Source organism: Ceratotherium simum, chromosome 22 (genome assembly GCF_057802395.1).
Source record: "Ceratotherium simum simum isolate JZ-2026a chromosome 22, ASM5780239v1, whole genome shotgun sequence".
NCBI lineage: Eukaryota > Metazoa > Chordata > Mammalia > Perissodactyla > Rhinocerotidae > Ceratotherium > Ceratotherium simum.
The window spans coordinates 4,461,244-4,480,242 of NC_141921.1; the positions used below are offsets into that span (position 1 = coordinate 4,461,244).

The following is an 18,999-nucleotide window of genomic DNA, read 5'->3' on the forward strand; positions in this document are numbered from 1 at the left end:
GTTGATGGATCCGTCCCCAGGGCTGTCGTGAGGCCCAGATGGGGTGACAGGTGTGAGGGCGCCGGGCACAGGGCTCAGGCCGGGGAGGAGAAGCGGTATCTTGTCCACCTCCACCTCACTGGCCGGAGAACAGGGACAGGAGTCCAGGGAGGCTGGGCATGCCCACAGTCATGGCAGGCGGTGGGCAGAGCCCCCGCTCCCTGTCCCCAGACCCTCTCTCTCCCAGTTAGGGGCGGGGGCCATCCCTCCAGGGCCTTTTCCTCCCCAGAGAGTGGAAACTTCCAAAGTCCCTCTGACCGACAGGAGGGTGGGAAGAGCAGGAGTTCCTGCCGTGGGACACAAATCCAGAGCCTGGGGCTGAGAGCCGGAATCCCCAGGTTAGCCAAGGTTGCTCCTCTGCCCCTTTCACACCCCACCCGCCCCTGGGGACCTGCAGGAAGCCCTCACGCCCCTCCCAGTTGATCAGCCAACATGAGGGGCTGTCCCAGAGGCCACGTTCTCGCAGGAGACTCAAAGCTGGAAAGGCCAAGGGGACAGAGCAAATGGTGGGATTTCAGACGTAATAAGCTGGCGATGCAAATCGCGGAGCTGGGATGGTTAGGGCTGAACGAAGAAGAGCCACCTCCTCCCTGCTCTTCAAACTTACAAAAAGCTGCAGACCCTTCTTTTCAAAGGAAATCCACATTCTGTGCCCCACCCCGCCTCCCCAGAGGAGGAGCCGCCGAGCAGGCAGACCTGAGCAAGAAGAGCAGACGGACAGGCAGCAGCCGGCCCTCCCGCTGGGCCTCGGTGTTCTTCTGCTGAACACGAACACGTTCACAGAACATCCACATCATACAAGGCCCCTTGTGACCGTGATGGGTCAGGACAAACCAAGACTGCTCGGTAGCCACGGCTGAGCACAGGTGGACGTGAACGTTGTCCACGCGACGACCGTGACCGGACACCCCCTCTCCCGGCTGGAGGAGGACAGTTACAGCTTCAGCTCGGGCCTGGTCTCCCTCCTTCCAGATCAGATAGATTAAGATGCCAGTACAGAATTAGCCCCGCTTCCCGACAGAATCCAACCCGGGGCCAGAGCCCTGCTTCCTTGGACTCCCCCCAGTCACCTCACACGAGCCCAAATCCCACAAGTCTTTCCTCACACCCTCTTACCGGGACCCCCCACGGTTCCCCTGGTGTCTGTTTTCCTCACTGCAGTGAGTAACAACCCAGCTGTTAACCCCAGGTGAGCTCCTGGTGGTCCTCACCTGCAGGGCATTGGCAGACAGATCCCATCACACACTCCACCACCTAAGCCCTGCGGAAGTCAGGGATGGGGGGCCATCACCTCCCTTTTGCACATGAGGAAAGTCAGGTGCAGAGAGGCAACTGGCCCTGTCCAAGGACACAGAGTAGGGTCAATATATAGTTTATGGTCCAAATGGGTGAGCTTTGGGGGTGAAAGGGCACATCGTAATAACGAAGCAGTGGGCATCAGCCAGGACTGTCCTGGGCAGACAGGGCATATGGTCTCCCCACCACGCAGCAAGGTGGTCGGGGAGCCAGGAGCAGAGCCGAAGCCTGACTCTCACCATCTCCCTGCTGCCCGGGCCCTCCACGCCACTTCCCGGGACAGGGTTAGCGTCTCTCCACGGGCCAGCCTGGCAGCCAGAGGCCCTTGGTTCTCCGGTAAGGTCTGGGGAATGCCCTACAGCTGTGATCAGGGACATGGGGCCGCTCTGAGATTCTGCACCCCACAGCCGTCCCACACGGCCTCCCCACCATGTTCAGTGTTCACACTCCAGAGCTTGCCCTCAGGGCCTGCCAGCGCGATGCCTCATTCATCCTGCCCAGAGGGGCATGGGTGGTTTCACATAAAAGACTCCACAGGTGAATGAAGGTGACCCCTTTAATGTTGAAACCTTTTTTATTTTAGCGTGGGTGCTGGTGCTCTTTCTGATGCAGATCCTCGTTCCTCTCCTGAGTAAACAGCGCAGGAGCACACTACACTCACCTGGCCTGCGGACTCGGCCACGACGGGGACGTGGGTTACAGCATGGGGGATGTGCCCAATGGCACCCTTCGCTGCAGAGGCTGTCACCCTGGAGGTAGCAATGACCCAGACAGAAGAGAGCGTGTGTTCCAGGGGGATGCCCTTCTGACCCAGCAAGAGGGGCATCCTTTCCCCACGGTCGGGACCCCCAGCCCCAACCTGGAGGCCCAGCCGGAATGAAGGTCTCCCCCTCCCAGGCGGCCCAGGGAGCACACTCTGAGCGTGTGGACGTGGTCTGAGGTAGTGCCACTGCCTGGTCTCTGAAGCAGCCTCTGTCCCTGTGCTGGGGCACAGAGGGGCTGTGCAGAGAGCAGCGTCATGAAAGCCTTACTCTGTGATGCTACACACAGCGTCAGCTTCAGGGGCCACGGAAGCAGACTGAGCTATTTGCCCTGCACTCAGTGGCCCCAGATGGCTGTGTGGTTGTCACCCCGCTGCCTCCGGTGTGTCAGTTATTAACCTCTCGGCTCCTGCTCTGCACTCTGTCCCCACCTCACAAGAAACCAAGCTCACCAGATCATGAACTGCGAGGGTGGTAATCACGATCCGTTCATGTCTCTTTCCCTCTAGGATCCCAGCCTGCGTCTGGTGCATAGCAGATGCTCAGTAATGCCCCAAATCAAACTGAGTTAAGCCAGGAAGCTTAATGTCACCCCCAATCCTAATGCAGACGGATTCTGCAGGGAGGGGGGCCACTCTGGGGGCTCTTTGCCTGGCTTTGAGACTACTCTGCAGGCCATTTGGAGGTTTGAATGCCAGAGAGAAAAGGGGCTGGGACCCTAAGAGTTAGAGGTGTGGGGAAGGGGGATGTTATCTGCAAAAGTTTCCTGGGTTCTGGGCAGTTCCATACACCCTCACTGACCAGCGACTTGGGGCACAGGAGACACCGAGGTGAGCAGAGCACAGGAGCGAGCTTTGAGCAGACAGTCACGCTCCGGTGATAAATGTACAAGACCCAAGGGGGGCCCAAGGAACCAGGACTAACAGTCCAGGAGGCAATGGTATCAGGAAAGCCCTCAGTCTGGGGACATCTGTGCAGGTGTCTGAAGGACAAGCATGCATTTGCCGGGCAGACGAGGGGGCAAAGGGCGTGCTGGTGGAGGCGACAGCCTGGGAAGGGCACGGGGCAGCAGGGTGAGTGTGTGTGCTGGGGCACCGCCTCGGGATTGGAGGAGCAGAGCGTGTGGCATGGGGCTGACCAGGGAGAAAGTCTGGAGGTCAGTCACGGAAGGTCTGGATCCCAGAGCAATGGGCTGAGGGCAGGGGAGACACGGTTAGCTGTGAACGAAGCCGGATCATGCCATCTACCAGGTGGACTAAAAGACTCAACAGGAACAGAAACCCCGAGAGGCCTTCACAGAGGACCGGGGACCCGAGGGGCAGCACCAAGGAGGGCTCCTGTTTAGAGGTCAGCTTTGTGGGGAGGCAGAAAAAGCTCTTGAGGGCCGCGGCTGCTGCAAATCTTCTCCACAAATCATATTTTACCTTCAAAGCTTCACCAAAGAACGTTAACAGTTGGAATAGCAGTGGTCCACGGATAGTCACCAGCCCCTCCCTGTGCCTCTCTTTGCAGTTCTCAAAACGCTCCTGGGTCCATCATCCCATTTGCACCTCCATATAACCCCACTTTGCAGATGGGGAAATTGAGGCCCTGTGAGGTCACACAGGGGTTAGCAGTGGCGCCAGGTTAGAACCCAGGGAGCAGTTCCATCTCAGCCCTGGGCGTCGGGCTCAAAGCCCACTTCCTTGTCCGGGAGGGGGTCCCCGGCACCGTCCGGCAGCCCATAGTACAAATCTTCCTCTTCCCGCTCAGGCTCCTCTGCGCCTGTGTGCGAAGCCTCCTCCTCCTCCTCCTCCTTTGTCCTCGGGGACCGCTGCCAGGAGCTGGACCGGGCTGCCTCCCGCCACTGGCCCTCTGGAGGCCCGTCCTCCGACGTGGGGGCGTCAATCAGGGCGAAGTCGTGGAAGCGGTCCAGCCGGCACCTGCAGGCCCAGGGCTCCTGGGGTGGGGGCCGAGGCTTCTCCCCCTCAGGCAGAGATGGGTTGGGGCTGCTGCCCTCACTGGAGCCCATGTCCAGATCATCCGGGAAGGAAGCCAAGGGTGCAGGGCCCTGGGGACAGGCCGGGGGGCTGCAGGGCAAAGGCAGAGAGGGTGAGGGAAGCTCTGAGCCAGACTGCCTGGGTCCAAATCGCAGCTACTAGCTGCAAGGCCCGGAGTAGGGTGAGTTCACCTATCCGGGCCTCAGTTTCCTCCCCTGAGAAGTGGGGAAAGAACAGTTCTCACTCCTACAGTCGTCTCTGAAGATACTGTGTGCAGAGCACTTTGCACAGTGCCTGGCACGTAGTAGGTACTCAAGAAACTGGCCATTATGTTATTATCCAAACCAGGTCGCTCCTCCTCTTCTCTGCTCAGGGGTCTCCTCCGGGCCCTCACAGCCCAGGTGTCATCTCCTGTCCCCTTGTCTGCCTCCCCCACTGGACTAGGAGCTCCTGCAGGGTGGAGCCGTCAAGGCCTGGCAGGGAGTAGGTGCTCAGTAATGTTGGTAGGATAAGTGAACAAATGGATGAATGAGGAACAGCGGGGACAGCGTGGAGCGGGGAGCGACCTGCCCGAGGTCACAGAGCAGGTCAGCAGCAGAGTCTGGATTTGAACTCAGGTCCTGTGGCTCCCCACCCCCCACTACTCACGCCAAGCATTCAGAGGGCCTATGGTGCACCCGGCACTTAGTGCACTCCCCCAATCCTCATAACAACCCTCCAGGTGGCCGTGATTATTCCCAAGTGGGGAAACAGGCTCACAAGGGTAAGAAGCATGCTGGGGTTACACGGCAGAGGAGCTGGGATTTGAACCCAGGCCCATCTGACTAAGCCTATACTCAGGCATCTGCCACATCTGCTGCCTCTCAGGGTGCCCCCGCCTCCCCTGCCCTCTCTACTCCCAAAGGTCCCCAACCAGCCCTCAGTGGCCCCCCCTTACTGGGAAGTTGGCAGCACCCCCACCCCTGCACACACCTGGGCCTGCTCTGAGTTGGGCTTCTTTCTCCCTTGTCCTCGTCCGAGCCCCTGTGGATGACCACAGCGGCCTCCGTCCAGGCCTGAGTGTCACGAGGGCCACCTTCTCCTCTATCACTGGCTCCCAGCTGCAGCTGTCCCTGCTTGGGGGCCAGCAGGGGGCGAGGGTCTTCACTGCAGCCCAGGACCTTCATCTGGATGTGGCTAAAGTCGGGCAGGCTCTGGTCATAGGCGGCTTCCTCCCACAGCCTGGCGTAGGGGGGCTGGGGGCTGGGTGGGGGCACAGCAGACAGCAGGAGAGAAAACAGGCAGCGGGCAAAGATTCACTCAACAGACATCAGTGTTGTCCCCAGCCCGCCTGTTCCGGCCGTCTGGTCTCCCCCGATCTCAAGAAGCCTTTGGGGGTCGTTACTATGCCCAGTTCACACATGAGGAGACTGAGGCCCAACAGGTAAGTGGAGTCGCACAGCTCCGACACTCAGTCCGGGGGTCCTTTCATTCCATGTCTTCAAAGTTAACCCCAGGGGTGCGACTGCGAAATGAAGAGCAGTTCGCATTGACTGAGAGTTTGCGGGGTTCCAGACAGCGGGCTGAAGGCTTTACGCTCATCATCCCCTTTATTCTGAACAACAGCTTGAAGCAGAATGATTGGCCCCGTTTTCCAGATGAGGACACATCAGCGGTAATCGCCCAGCTAGTGAGTGCTCCTTGCCTCCAGCCTCCGTCAGTTGGCTCATCTGATCCTCACCACAACTCTGGGAGATACTGGGGGGAAACTGAGGCACAGGGACGCGCTGGCTTGCCCAGGATGACACAGACACTAGGTGGCGTGCTGGCACTCCAGGCGTCACATTCTCTACTGCTATCTACAGTCCCTCTGGAAAGGGAGGTGCCCTTGCCCAGGGCTGGGGAGTGACAGGGAGGAGCCCAGACTCAGGGCAGCCTGAGCCCCAGACCCATCACAGTGGCTCTCCCCATGTGACCGGTCCTGAGGCTGGCACCATGCCCCCCACGTGGGGTCTATCTGCCTCATTCCCCCAGGGACATTTGGTCACTTTGCGTGCCAGGAGCGGAAGATACCACCTCCTTCCCCAAGCAAAATAGAGAGCGTCCCAGAGCCCCAGCCACAGACCCTGGACCTGCAGCCCGGCCCCTGAGCACAGAGTCACAGCCCCCAGGGGGGTGCAGCTAGTCCCACGGGCCCTCTGGGGCAGCCGTGCCCTCCACTGTGTCCGGGCGAGCCAGCACTTGGCACCTCCAGGGATGAAGGCAGGTCTGGTCTGGTTTGTCGTTGACTCCCTGTGAGGTTTGGGGCATGGGAGTGTACTTCTTGAGCCTCAGTTTCCCCACCTGTATAAAGGGCCTGACACCCCCCACTTCACAGGGTTTCTCTGAGGCCTGAAGGGGGTAATGGGCACAAAACGCCTGACAGGGTCTCTGGTGTCAGGAAGCCCTTCTTAAAGACGACAAACATGTACAAAGGGCTGGCCAAGCACGAGGTTCTGCTCTTAGCGCCTTGCACATTTTTCCTCACTCACCCCTCCCTGAAGCCGTAGGAGGAAGGCACTATGAGTCCCCCACTTTACAGATGTCCTGGAGTCCCACACCAGGAAGTGCGGGACCCCGGGCTGTGCCTGGGCTATCACCGTGCCTCTGGTCTGCTGGAGTAGACATAGGCACAGCTGTCCGCAGTTTAGGGCCAAACTGCCTGATTCCTGGTCTGCCACTAATTCGCTGTAAGACAGGACAAAGTCCCTGGGCCTCAGTTTCCTCACCTATAAAACGGGAATAATAATGCTCCCCTCACAGAACTGAGTTCAAACAATCCATGATTTCTAATAGTACGTTCTCAGCAAGAACGAGTGCAAAGCCAGACCTGGAGCAAGCCGAGGAGCCACCACCCACGCGGCCCCCCCGCCCCTCACTCCCCTCTGTAAGGGGCGACTGGCCTGAGGAGCTCACTGCCCCCCACCCCCGGCACCCACCTCTTCCTCTCGGCGGCGAACCCATTCTCCAGCAGGCCCAGCGCCTTCGGGGACAGGATGGCTTGGAAGTCGGCATCTGCGGGTATGAAGGTGACCTGCAGGGCGAAGGGGAGACGCGTCCCTGCGGCTGCCGCACACGCCCTCGGCCGCCGCTCCCCCCGGAGCCTGGGCTGAACCTCTCCACACACCCCGGAGAGAGGCCGACCAGGGCGGGGCTCCCCGTTTGACAGGGGATGGGCCTGCTCAGGGCCCAGCACCAGTGGGTGCACGGATCTCTGGGCTCCTGCTCCCACCTGGCTCTTCATTCACCCAACATTTATTGAGCACCTGCTGTGTGCCAGGCACTCTTCTGGGTACTAGGAGGCAGCAGAGAGTGAATGAGACCAACATCCCTGCCCTGGAGCAGCTCACATCTTGTCATTTCCTGGGGTCCTCGACCAGCACCCAGAATGTGCCTGGCACGGAGTCGGCACTTCATCTACATCTGGCGAATGAGTGGAAAGCAGGTCATTGTCAGTGTTTCTGGGCACAGAGGCTGCGGTGGGGGCCAGAGACATGGATGGCTGGGATTGCACCCGCCAGCTCCTGTCCCTGAACTTTCGGGGGTCAAGAGGTCTCTGCAAGTGCAGCATCATGGGCGGGCACCGGGTGGCAGAGGGGAGGCGGGCCATAGAGGAGGCCGTGGGGTGAGACAGAAGGGGCCTGGGAGACTGGGCGAGAACCCCGCCTTGGGCAGGTCACCACCCTCCCAGAGCCTCTCTGGGCTCCTCTGTAACATGGGGCTAGCCTCGAAGAGATATTTGCAGCACTGTTCACAAGAGCCAAGAGGTGGAAGCAACCCAGTGTCCATCAACAGATGAATGGATACACAAGATGTGCTCTGTCCACACAGTGGAACATTATTCAGCCTTAAAAAGGAATGAAGTTCTGACACGTGCTACCACACGGATGAACCTTGAGGAAAAAAGCCAGGCAGAAAAAGGCAAATTCTGTAGGATTCCACTTAGATGAGGTACCTAGAACAGTCGAATTCATAGACACAGAAAGTAGAATGGTGGCTGCCACAGACTGGAGGGAGGGGGCATGGAGAGTTACTGTTCAGTAGGCACAGAGTTTCAGTTTTGCAAGATGAAAAGAGCTCTGGAGACTGGTTGTGCAATAATGTGAATGTAATTAACACTACTGAACTGTACACTGAAAAATGGTTAAGATGGTACGTTTTATGCTATGTGCATTTTACAACAATTAAAGAATATATAGGGCTAGTGATGCCTGCCTCCCGGGGCTGTGGTGAGGATCCCTGAGATGACACACGAGGAATCCCAGCACGGTGTCTGGCACAGGAGTGGCTTGGCCAGTCATATTGTGATGCCACTGAAGGTGAAGTTTCCTGACTTCTCTGAGTCTTGCTCCCCTCAGCGAAAACCTGTTCCACAAGTATGTGATGAGCCCGAACTGGATGACACCAGGCTCCTAAAGAGCAGCCCCTCTTCCCTCCCCACAGAGCGCAGTGAAATGCATTTGTGTGCACGAGAACCACTCAGTCCTGCTGGGGAGAAGGGAATGATGGAGGGAGGGGTTCTGAGAACTTCCGTGAGGGCTGAGCTTGCCACAAACGTCTGGAAATAGGCAGGGGCCCGGCTATACTCCACATCACCACAGAGGCCCTGCACTTGCCAGCCAGCTCTGTGCTTCCTAGAAGCTGCCCCTGCCTCTGCCTCAGCACCTCATGGCCCAGTCACCATCCCCCTCCTCCTCCTCCTCCTCCTCCTCCTCACCATCACCATCACCATCACCACTACCACCACCATCACCATTACCATCATCATCACCATCACCATCAACACCACCATCACCATCACCATCGTCATCACCATCACCATCACCACTACCACCACCATCACCATCACCATCGTCATCACCATCACCACCAACACCACCATCGTCATTTCCATCAACACCATCATCATATCATCACCATCATCATCATCACCATCACCAACATCACCAATGTCATCATGACCATCACCACCATCATCACCGTCACCATCACCATCATTGTTATCATCATCATTACCACCACTGTGAAAAGCCTGGAGGGTAAGGGAAGGCGGGAGCATCTTAGAACACAAGTCCTTTTAAGAGAGGGAGACAGGCAGAGTTGAAGCTAGGGAGGGGAGATCAGACCATGAAGACCCCAGAACATCAGACTAAGGAGTTCGGCCTTATCCAGAAGCACTGGGAGCCCTGGAGGAGTTCTCAGCAGGATAGTGTGCAGGCAGATCTGCGTTTAGGCAGAGCACAGAGCAGTCCCCAACGGGAGGAAGCAGAGGGAGGGTGGGAGACCCCCAGAGAGGACAGATCCGTCAACCACCAATCAGGGGCAGGTCCTGGGTTCCTTCAGAGCAAGGAGGAGGGGGAATGGGGGCCTGTGGACAGGGGCAGAAGCAGGGCAGGGAGAGGCCCTGCTTTCCCTGCCAGTCCTTCCCCCACTCCTGGCTCCCCTGCCCCATCTCAGCTAACAGGTGCAGCCTTCCTGACAACCTCCCCTAGGAGATCTGCCCCGATTCCCCCTCGTCTCTCGAGCCCGAGGCCCAGCTGACCACAAATCTGACCAAGCTGACTTCAGAAATTCAATGAGATAAGCTGGATGGACATGCCGGGGCCATGCCCAGTCACAGCAGGTGCTATCCGCTTGAGGGACTGGCAATGCCTTCTCAGTCCCTACACTCTTGGCTTCAAACTCTGCCTGAGTCCAGGAGACCATCATCTCTCACCTGGACCAGAGAGGGGGCCTCCCCACAGAGCTGGCTGCCCCGAAACCTTCCCCCTCCTCCCAGATGTCAGCCTGATGACCTTCTTGAACTGCAAAGCTGATTGTGCCCCTCTCGTGTCCCATCCACTAGAAGGTAAGGTCCAAATTCCTTAGCTGGCATCCCAGGCCCCCCAGACCTGAACCCAGTCCCTCTCCCCGACCCTCCTCCCCCCACCCTCCAGCCCCCCTGCTGACCCACTTGTCCTCCTCTTCCACCTCGTTTCTTTGATCATACTGTTCCTTCTGCCTGGAATGTCCTTCCCCATTTTCTCTGCCTGGTGAACTTCTACTTAACCTACAAAGCCCAGCTCACCTTCTCTGTGAAGCCACTCCCTCCCCATCACGCAGAAAATAATCTCTTCCGCAAGACCCCGGCCCCTCAAAGACAGGGACAGCTTAATTCACGTTGGTATTGGCTCCCCGCTACCCCATATCTTAATTGGCTAATTCCATCCCTTTTATGTATATTTCTCCCAATCCAGAAAATTCCCATTTGTCAGGCACTGAGCGGCGGGGGAGGATCCTGAGGGAGGATGGGCACCAGCATCTGCTGAGGGCTCTGGTGGCCCAGGAACCAACGGGACCGGGTGGGAGCCGGGGCCTCCACCTGAAGTGCGTTTCCCTGGTTTACAGCACACTTTCCTCCCTGCCCGAAGTGTGCGGCTCTGACGCCCACATAGACCCACACCGGTGCACACACACCAGTGCACACACACGGAGCCCGCCCAGTGCCACAAACACCAATCCTGAGAGCAATGCCTTCCAATGGGCTCTGTGCCAGGCGTGATGCCGGCCCCTCCCCCCGCAGGACCCTGCACAGGGCTCAGCGGGGCGGGGGACTCCCTCTGCCCAGGTGGCAGAAGTGGGGCCTGCGGGAGGAGGGGTTTGGATCCGAGCCTGGTGGACACAAACGTTGTCGTATTCGCCCCACCACGCTGCCTCCACGGCGCGTGAACCCGCGAATCTGTCCACAGTTACTCATTAATACCCAGCAGTACTTCCTCTCCCCTCTCTCCCATTCATCCCCCGCCGCCACTCGTCCCTCTGCCACTACCCAGAGCCACCTCTGCTGAAGGGGGAGGGCAGGAAGGACACCCCCCCACATCCTCTGTGCCCTTGCCGTGCCCCAGGGTCCAGCCTCCTCACTGGTGGGGGTGGGGGGTGGGGACGATGGAGAAGGTGACGTGGTGGCTTGGGCCCCGAGGACCTCTTCTGCCAGTGACCTCTGCTCAGAGCGTTGCACAGACAGGAGAGTTGACTGTAAACTGCTCAGTCAGTGACTGCAAACCAGCCCAGACCGCCCCAGCCCGAATCCGCTGACAGCCCTGGCGGCCCGCGGAGCGGGCAGGGCTGGGGAGCCGGCCAGCCCTCAGAAGCCTCCTCCCTCCTCCCCTGAACCCTCGAGCAGAGCCAGCCAGGTGGGAGGTGAGGAGGAGGCTGTGAGTGCGGGAGCTGCCTGAGGCCTAGAGCCCTGGACATCAGGACCAGCGGGGCTCTTAGATGCATCCCCTTCTGCGCTCCCTCTTCCTGACTCACACAGTGTACAAATGAGGAAACTGAGGCTCAGAGACGGAAGGGGCTTGACTAAGTCTCTCAGGCAATTGGAGGCAGAGCCCAAGTTAGGATCTGTGCTTCTCTCCTGGTCTCCCTAGGTGTCTCTGACCAGCTGTGTGACCTTGGAAAAGTCACTCAACCTCTCTGGGCCCTGCCACACCCATTTCACAAGGTTGTTGGGAGGATCAATAAGGGTAAGATTGGCAGCCTTTCACCCAAATATAACACTTTGCAGTTTACAAAACATTCCTACATCCCATCTCTTCTCTATTCTTCATAATAACTCTGTGAGGCTAGGAGAAATAGGGGCTTGGGGCCCCATTCTGCAGAAGAAAGAAACTGAGGCTTGGAAAGGTCAGACAGAGAGTTTGGGACAGAGCTGGAACTAGAACTCAGGACTCCCAAACCAGTGCTCTTCCCATCGCCAAGTGACTCATAAGGCTCAGAGTACATTAAAACTCTACAGCGCACTGCCCAACCCATGGCATCAGGTTACACCTGACCCACCTTGAACTCTCAACGTCTCTGGGGCACTGGGACGGCTCTCCCGAGGGGGAGGGTCATGCTTTAAGTCCACACATCCAAGCTCCGATCCCATCTCGGACACTTAGGAGCTGTGGGACCTCACCTTTCTGAGCCTTGGGCTTCCCCACCATAAAACGGAACTGCAGAGGCACCGAACACCTCAAGATGAGGACCACCCCGCAGGGTGAAGGCAGGAGCACTGTGCCGGCGGCAAGCACACATTCATTTTGGTTTCAAGCACGTGGGTCGTGTGTAGGGTTTTGCTGTGCCTCCCGCATGGTGCCTGGTTCAGGGCTGCAGATCCAGGGGGCTTCTGATCAATGCTTAGGATAGCGGATGGACGGACGGACGGATGGACGGATGGATGGACGGAAGGATGGATGGACGGATAGATGGATGGATACTCAGAAGAGCAGAGAGAAGAAAAGATGGAGTGAAAAGGGGAGGAAGAAAAGACGATAGGAGGATGGGGCACAGCATGTGCCTGGAATCGAGGCACAGCCCCGGGCCCTCCTGGCCTCTGGCCCCAACCAACCTGCCCGCACCGCCTACCTTGGGGTAGCACTGGCACATGGTCCAGAGGACGCCCCCGATCACCATGACGCCGCCCATGGCGTAGAAGGTGCCGTAGATCTGGGGCCGGTCGTGGCTCATGAGGAACGTGCCGAGGGCCAGCAGGAAGAGCCCCAGCACGATGAAGCCGATGCGGAAGGTCTTCTCGTCAGCCATGGCTGCCCGGCCTGGCCCAGCCCGTGCACCGCCGTGGAGGGGCCTCGGCGAACCAACGTAGGCACCTACACAGCTCACACAGGGAGGAGGACACTCCGGGATCACTGCAAACCGGGGCTTGAAGTTCAAGGGAGGGCAGGCTCCCCTCCGGTCCGACAGCAGGCTGGGCACCGGCTCACCAGGCTGGAGGAGCTGCGCTCCGATGGCCCCCGCCCCCACCCACCCACCTTCCCTCCCTCTCACCTTCCCTCTGGGCTCCAGAGTGTGTGTGCCTGAATCTGAGAGAGGGAGAAGGGAGGGAGGGAGGGAGAGGGGGAGGTTACAGGGGCTGGGCCCCAGCCAAGCTTTGACATCACCTCATTTGCCTGTGTGGGGCTGGGCTGGGTGGACAGGAGCCCCACACCGTTCAGCCATGGGAAGTGGGGTACAAGGCTGCACCCAAAAGACATCCGAATGCCACTGGAGGATTCCAGGATCCCACAGGCTGGCGTGTTAGAATCCTGAAGAATTTGACTCTTCAAGGTCATGCGCCCACCTGGGGTTCAGGAATAATAGCCCATATTTACTGGACAGTGGCTGCACGCACACACTGTTCTAAACACATCACAGGTGTTAACTCATTTAATGGGACCCCGTGAGACAGGGACTACTGTCCCTACTTTACAAATGGGGACACAGACAAGTAGATTGCCCAAGGTCACCCAGCTGGAAATGGCAGAGCAGCTGGAATTCAACCCAGAGGCTCTGCACCTACTCCTCACCTGACGGTAGCACCAAGGTTAAAAGTGCAGGCCCTGGGGCTGGGCAGACAGCTGGGCTTGGGTTCTGGCTCCTCTACCAAGCAGCACTATAGTCTTGATCAAGTTACCTCCCTGTGCCTCAGTTTCCCTCCTCTGTACAACGGGCTAATAGTCCCTCCCAGGACCAGAGCTGTCTCCAAGCCTGGCCTCGTGGGTTCCTCTGTCCTCTTCTCCTACTCCTCTGTCCTCTGTGCTCCACTCCGACCCGCTCGCCCTGAGCTGCCCTCTGCAGAGGCTCTGGTGCGTTAACGTCCCTGTAGGATGGGAGTGACTGACAGCCATTTCCTTGCCTCCCAAACTAGGAAGATGCTTTAGTCCTAAGAATGACATTCTTTTTGTGTGTGTGTGTGTGAGGAAGATTAGCCCTGAGCTAACATCTGTTGCCAATCCTCCTCTTTTTGCTGAGGGAGACTGGCCCTGGGCTGACATCTGTGCCCATCTTCCTCTACCTTATACGGGACGCTGCCACAGCATGGCTTGACAAGCGGTGTGCTGTTGGGCAACCAGGATCCAAACCTGCGAACCCCGGGCCGCTGAAGCCAAGTGTGTGCACTTAACCGCTACGCCACCGGCCCCCCACCAGAATGACATTCTAATGATGGAATTTCAGTCCTGGGGACAGGCAGATGGGAAAAATCAGATTTCCTTACAGGATTATAGGAGAATGAGGGCCATGGGTATCTCTAAAAGATGACGTTAACTTGTAGTCTGTGCAGGGTTGACTTGCTGGGATCAAAGGCTTTCATTTGGCATCCGGACTCAGCAGGTTCGGGGATTTTCCTGTTTGTTGTCATCACTGTCTCCCTCCTGCCAGCTGTGCTTGTTCCCTGACACCCCCCCACACATCCATGCTCAGCCACACCCTCTGCCTGCTGTTCCTGCCCACGGACACTTTTTCCAGCCCGGCTGCCAGCAGAGGAGGTCCCCATAATGGAGTCCAGGAGACCCTCCCAGTGAGGGGTCAGAGATGGGCTGAGAGTCACCGGTCACATCTAGGTCTGATTTCCCCGGGCGAACTCGGGCTGGTGGCTCCTCTCTGCGCTTGAGTTTTGTCACCTGTGAATTGATCGTGGTAGCAGGCCACCTCCCAGGTACTGTGCAGGGAAGCGACCTAATAGAGGAGAAAATGCTTTGTCATCTGTGATTATCGGCACGACGGGACCTTCCACGGAAACGCTGTCATCATCGTCTTACAGAGGCTCAGAGAAGGGAAGCGACGAGTGCCCCGCCCAGAAAAGGAGACCGAGGCCCAGAGGGACCCCGGGCAGCCCTCTCCGGTCTTGTTGCCCTGGCGGGGTGGGAGTGGCTCTCCACGGTCTGGTCCCCCAGGAGCACTCTCGAGCCCCCTGGTGGCCGTCGCAGCACGCCCTCTCGGCGATGCCCCGCCCCGCAGCCCGGCGCGGGAACTGAGCCCGGGAGTGGCAGGGACCGGCCAGACCTCCCCAGACTGAGTCGGCGGCTGAGCGGGCACGGGACCCACGCAGCCCCAGCCCGGGGTTACGGATCTGGTCCTTCTCCCTTCCCGAGAGGCCTCCCGGTGCCTGGGCACGCTCCCCCTCACTGCACCTTGTCTTTCTTCTCCACGACCCAGCCTCCTCTCTCCCTTTTCTCTTCTCTGAAAAAAAGGGGCCGGGGGTGGGGGGCTGACAACGAGCAAGGCGCTCTGGGACAAGTAGGTGCTCACTAAAACGGGTCTAACCCGCGCTCCTCCACGGAGCCGTGCGAGGGTGAACGCGAGCGGGTGTGTCCGGTGCGTGGGAAGTGTCGGGTTATCCGCGGTCCCCCCACCCCCGCCCCCGCCCCCGCGCCCGCCCCTGACTTCCCCCTCCCTCCTGCCAAGTCGGGGAGACCGGGAGCAGCGGCCGAGAACTCGGTCATCCTCCAGCAGAGGGCGCGCGGACCTCTGTCTTCCTCCCGTCGGGGCGCATGCAGGATCCGGGCAAGACCCTGAGAACCAGGGAGCGCAAAGCTCACACCCATTCGACAGATGCGGAAACGGAGGCAAGGTGAGCGGGCCGAGGTCGCAGAACCTGTAAATAGCACAGCCAGGATTCAAACCAGGTCCCGAGCCAGTCTCTTGCTGAGCACCTACTGTTTGCAGGACACTCTGAACGCCACGTTTCAGAGAGTGATGGCACTTGGTCCAGCCTTCTGGAGCACAATATGGTAAAGGCTCTGAGATACCTGTGAGTTCCAGCGTGTGCACAGAGAGAGGGACAGACTTGGGGGGGGGGGAGGCCAGAAGGGACAGGTTCACAGAAGGGATCCTTGAAAAGTCAGTGGAGTTCTTCTGTCGAGGCAGGAAAAGCAGTTCAGGCAAAGAGACCAGCACGTGCAAAGGCCCAGGGGCCAGTAAGCACATGAAACTCGAAATGCCATGTGCACACTTGCCTCTACACTGCATACTCTTCCCCATCCTCCCCAGACCTGCTCCTCCCATGTCAGCTCCATCCTTCCAGTGTTATCCAGGCCATCACCTAGAATCCTGGCCAACATCCTCCCCTCCTCTCTCACACCCACATCCTCTTGACTCTACCTCCATCCCTTCTCTCCCCCCACTACTGCTCATCACTGGTCTGAGCCCCCATCATCTCTGTCTCCCTGAGTGGTCTCTGCTTCTACTCTTGCCCCCTGAAGTCTCTTTTCAACTCAAATGCCAGGTCAGACCAGGTCACTCCTCTGCTCAGAACCCTGGAGTGGCTCTCTGTCTCATCAGAGTAAAAGCCAGAGACCTCAGAATGGCCGACAAGGCCCTAGATAATTTGCCCATGCCGCCCACCCCCTCACCCCTCTGAGCTTCTCTCCTGCCACGGCTCCACTCACTCACTCTCCTCCAGCCACCCTGCCTCCATGCTCTTCTTGGAACACACAGGCACCCCAGGGCCTTTGCACCTGCTGTTCCTGCTGCCTGGAATGCTCTTCCTCCAGATATCTGCATGGCTCCCTCCCTTACCTCCTCAAGTCTTTGTCCAGATGTCAGCTTCACAGCAAGGCTTTCCCTGATGTGACATCTACAATTGCAGAACCCCCACCCCTAGGTGTTCCCTGTCCTCCTCTCCCAACTTGTTTCTCTCCATAGTACTCGTCACCATCTATCTAAATACACACATTATTTATTCATCTTGTCTCTTGCCTTTCTCAGTGGGGACGCTCTTGTTCACTGCGTTGTCACCAGGGGCTAGAACTGGGTAGGGAGGGTCTCAATTCATATTTGGGGACAGAGGGATGGCTATAAGTTCCAGGGGAGAGGGAGGCCAGAGAGGGAAGCACAGGCAGGAAACCTCCTGGGGTCACGCGAAGGTGTGCGATATCGTTCAGCGGCCGACGGGGCCTCTTAAGGGGGGACTGTGCAGAGGCCTGACCCGGATCAGAGTTTAATTGTACGACAATCCTCTGGGGCTGAGATCAAGCTGGAGGACGCACGAGGAGGTGGCAGCAGAGGAGCAGCTGCCAGGCTCTGGCGGAAACCTAGGGAGAGACAGGTTGAGGCGAACAATTTTTAGGGGAAATTAGTTGCTGTGGGGGAGCTATGTGCAGGTGGCATGGGAATTTCCGATCGGGAAATTTCCGACCGATTTGAGGTGGGGAGCTCCAGGGGGCGGGGTCACCAGCCAACCCAGAGGGTGACGGAAGCCTGGGGGGGCCAGGCTCAGAAGGCTGCAGGGGCTTGCCTCCACTGGTTCCGTGGCCCCGGCTCAGCCTACATGTAGGTGCTGGTGATCTCCGGCAAGGCCCTGGCCCTCCTGGGGGCTTTCACAGATGAGCTGACAAGTAGAGACAAAAGCAGAAAAGTTCTTTCCAGTCACCGGCCCTCCCCACCCCCTCCCTTCCAGCTCCTGCCAGCAGAGGTGGGGCCTCCAAGTCACAGCTGTGGCTCATTAACTCCCTGCCTGGGGGAGATTCCTCACCTGGGGGAGGAGGGGAGCTGGGCCTGGCTTCCCAGCCTGGGACCCCATTAACTGTTTAGGAATTGCGGATAAATCACACCCCCATCCTCGTGATGCATATGGGAAACTGGGGGGTGTGTGTGACCAGCTCAAGGTCACACAGCTAGGTCAGGGCTGAGGCAGGATTCAAACCTCCATCTCCATCATAGCGGGAAGGTCAAGGCGCAGACAGAGAGGAGGACAGGAAGGGAAGGGGGCACAGACTGGGATCTAGGATTTGGTGATGGGAGAGGGAGAGGATTAGGGGAGGGAGAGGATTACAGAAGACCCAGGGGATCTGGCTTGTGTGGCTGAGAGAGGGCCCAAGAGTGACAACAGCTGACATTCATGGATTCTTTTTTTTTTTTTTTTGTGAGGAGATCAGCCCTGTGCTAACATCTGCCAATCCTCCTTTTTTTTTTTTTTTGCTGGGGAAGGTTGGCCCTGAGCTAACACCTGTGCCCATTTTCCCCGACTTTATATGGGACGCTGCCACAGCATGGCTTGACAAGCAGTGCGTCGGTACACGCCCGGGATCCGAACCGGCGAACCCCGGGCCACTGCAGCGGAGCGTGCACACTTAACCGCTGCGCCACCAGGCCGGCCCCAATCATGGATTCATTTATTCAGTCAACAGATACCTACCGAGCCTCGTCCACGGGCCAGACACCATTTCTAGGCTTTAGGGATACAAACGTGAAAGAGAGAAACAAAAACCCCTGCTCTTGCAGGGCTTACGCTCAGTGAGGATAAACATACAATAAACAAATAAAAAAATTTTAAGGTAAAATGTTAAATGGTGACAGGTTACAAAATAGAGCAGGAAGGAGACTGGGGGTGCGGGGGCGGGGCGGGATTTAGTTTTCAGCGGAGTGGTCAAGGATGGCCTTGTGAAGAGAGGGATGGAGCAAAGATGTGAGGCAAGTGAGGAGCGAGCCCGGGAGAAGCTTCTGGAGAGAGAGAAGGGCAAGTGCAAAGGCCCCAGCAGGGCAGCAGAGGCAAGAGGGCGGAGCGGTAGGAGGAGGGAGCCCCAGATGCAGGGCCCCACCCAGACCATCACAGGCCTTTCTTTATTCCAAGTGAGCTGGGACCACTCCAGGTTCTGAGCCCAGGAGGGACGTCATTGATCTGGGTTTGACCTGGCTCATTCTGGCCCCTGAGCTGAGAAGAGACTGCAGGGGGCCCGCACGGAAGCAGGGAGACCGAATGGGCAGTTACTGAGAGGGTCTAGCCCAGGTGGGAAGACCCAGGCCTGGAGCCCAGCCAGGGCTGAACGGAAACTCTGGCTCGGCCTTCATTCTCTGTGATGCTGCCTCTCTGGGGCTCAGTTTCCAGGCCTGTGAAATGGGGAGAGCATCTGCAGGAGAGCGGCCTCGAGGATGTGGAACAACGGCGGAAGGCCTGGCCCAGCACACGGGAGGCCCTCGGAATGCTGCCCTCATCCAGCAGACTGAGCCCTGGGACTCTGAACCCCTACTTGCTGCGTGACCCTGGGAAGGTTACTTAACCTCTCTGAGCTGGTTTTTCTCATCTGTGAGTGGCGTGATGTGCAGATGTAGGGATGCACAATGTGCCTGGACAGAAAGCAGACATTTCTCCCACACATGGAAACTAAAGA

The 18,999-nt window shown here is 58.3% G+C and overlaps 1 protein-coding gene across 1 annotated transcript; it reads right to left on the bottom strand.

The window, feature by feature from the left end:
- Positions 1 to 1,892: 1,892 nt before the first annotated feature.
- Positions 1,893 to 12,826, bottom strand: BSND (barttin CLCNK type accessory subunit beta). The gene is made up of 4 exons (XM_087445774.1): positions 12,479 to 12,826; positions 7,033 to 7,127; positions 5,048 to 5,317; positions 1,893 to 4,165 (listed from the first exon to the last, which is right to left on the bottom strand). Exons 1-4 carry the CDS (start codon positions 12,653 to 12,655, stop codon positions 3,748 to 3,750), a joined length of 960 nt encoding a protein of 319 aa, XP_087301900.1. The 5' UTR covers positions 12,656 to 12,826; the 3' UTR covers positions 1,893 to 3,747.
- Between the last annotated feature and the right edge of the window lie 6,173 nt (positions 12,827 to 18,999).

What these genes read in the sequence shown, in the direction of transcription:
- BSND (XM_087445774.1), bottom strand. Translation starts at nt 12,655, where the DNA reads ATGGCTGACGAGAAGACCTTCCGCATCGGCTTCATCGTGCTGGGGCTC. An exon ending in TGTGCCAGTGCTACCCCAAG is followed by an intron (nt 7,128 to 12,478) that starts GTAGGCGGTGCG and finishes TTCGCCCTGCAG; the next exon opens with GTCACCTTCATACCCGCAGA. An exon ending in TTCGCCGCCGAGAGGAAGAG is followed by an intron (nt 5,318 to 7,032) that starts GTGGGTGCCGGG and finishes GCCCCCACCCAG; the next exon opens with CCCCCAGCCCCCCTACGCCA.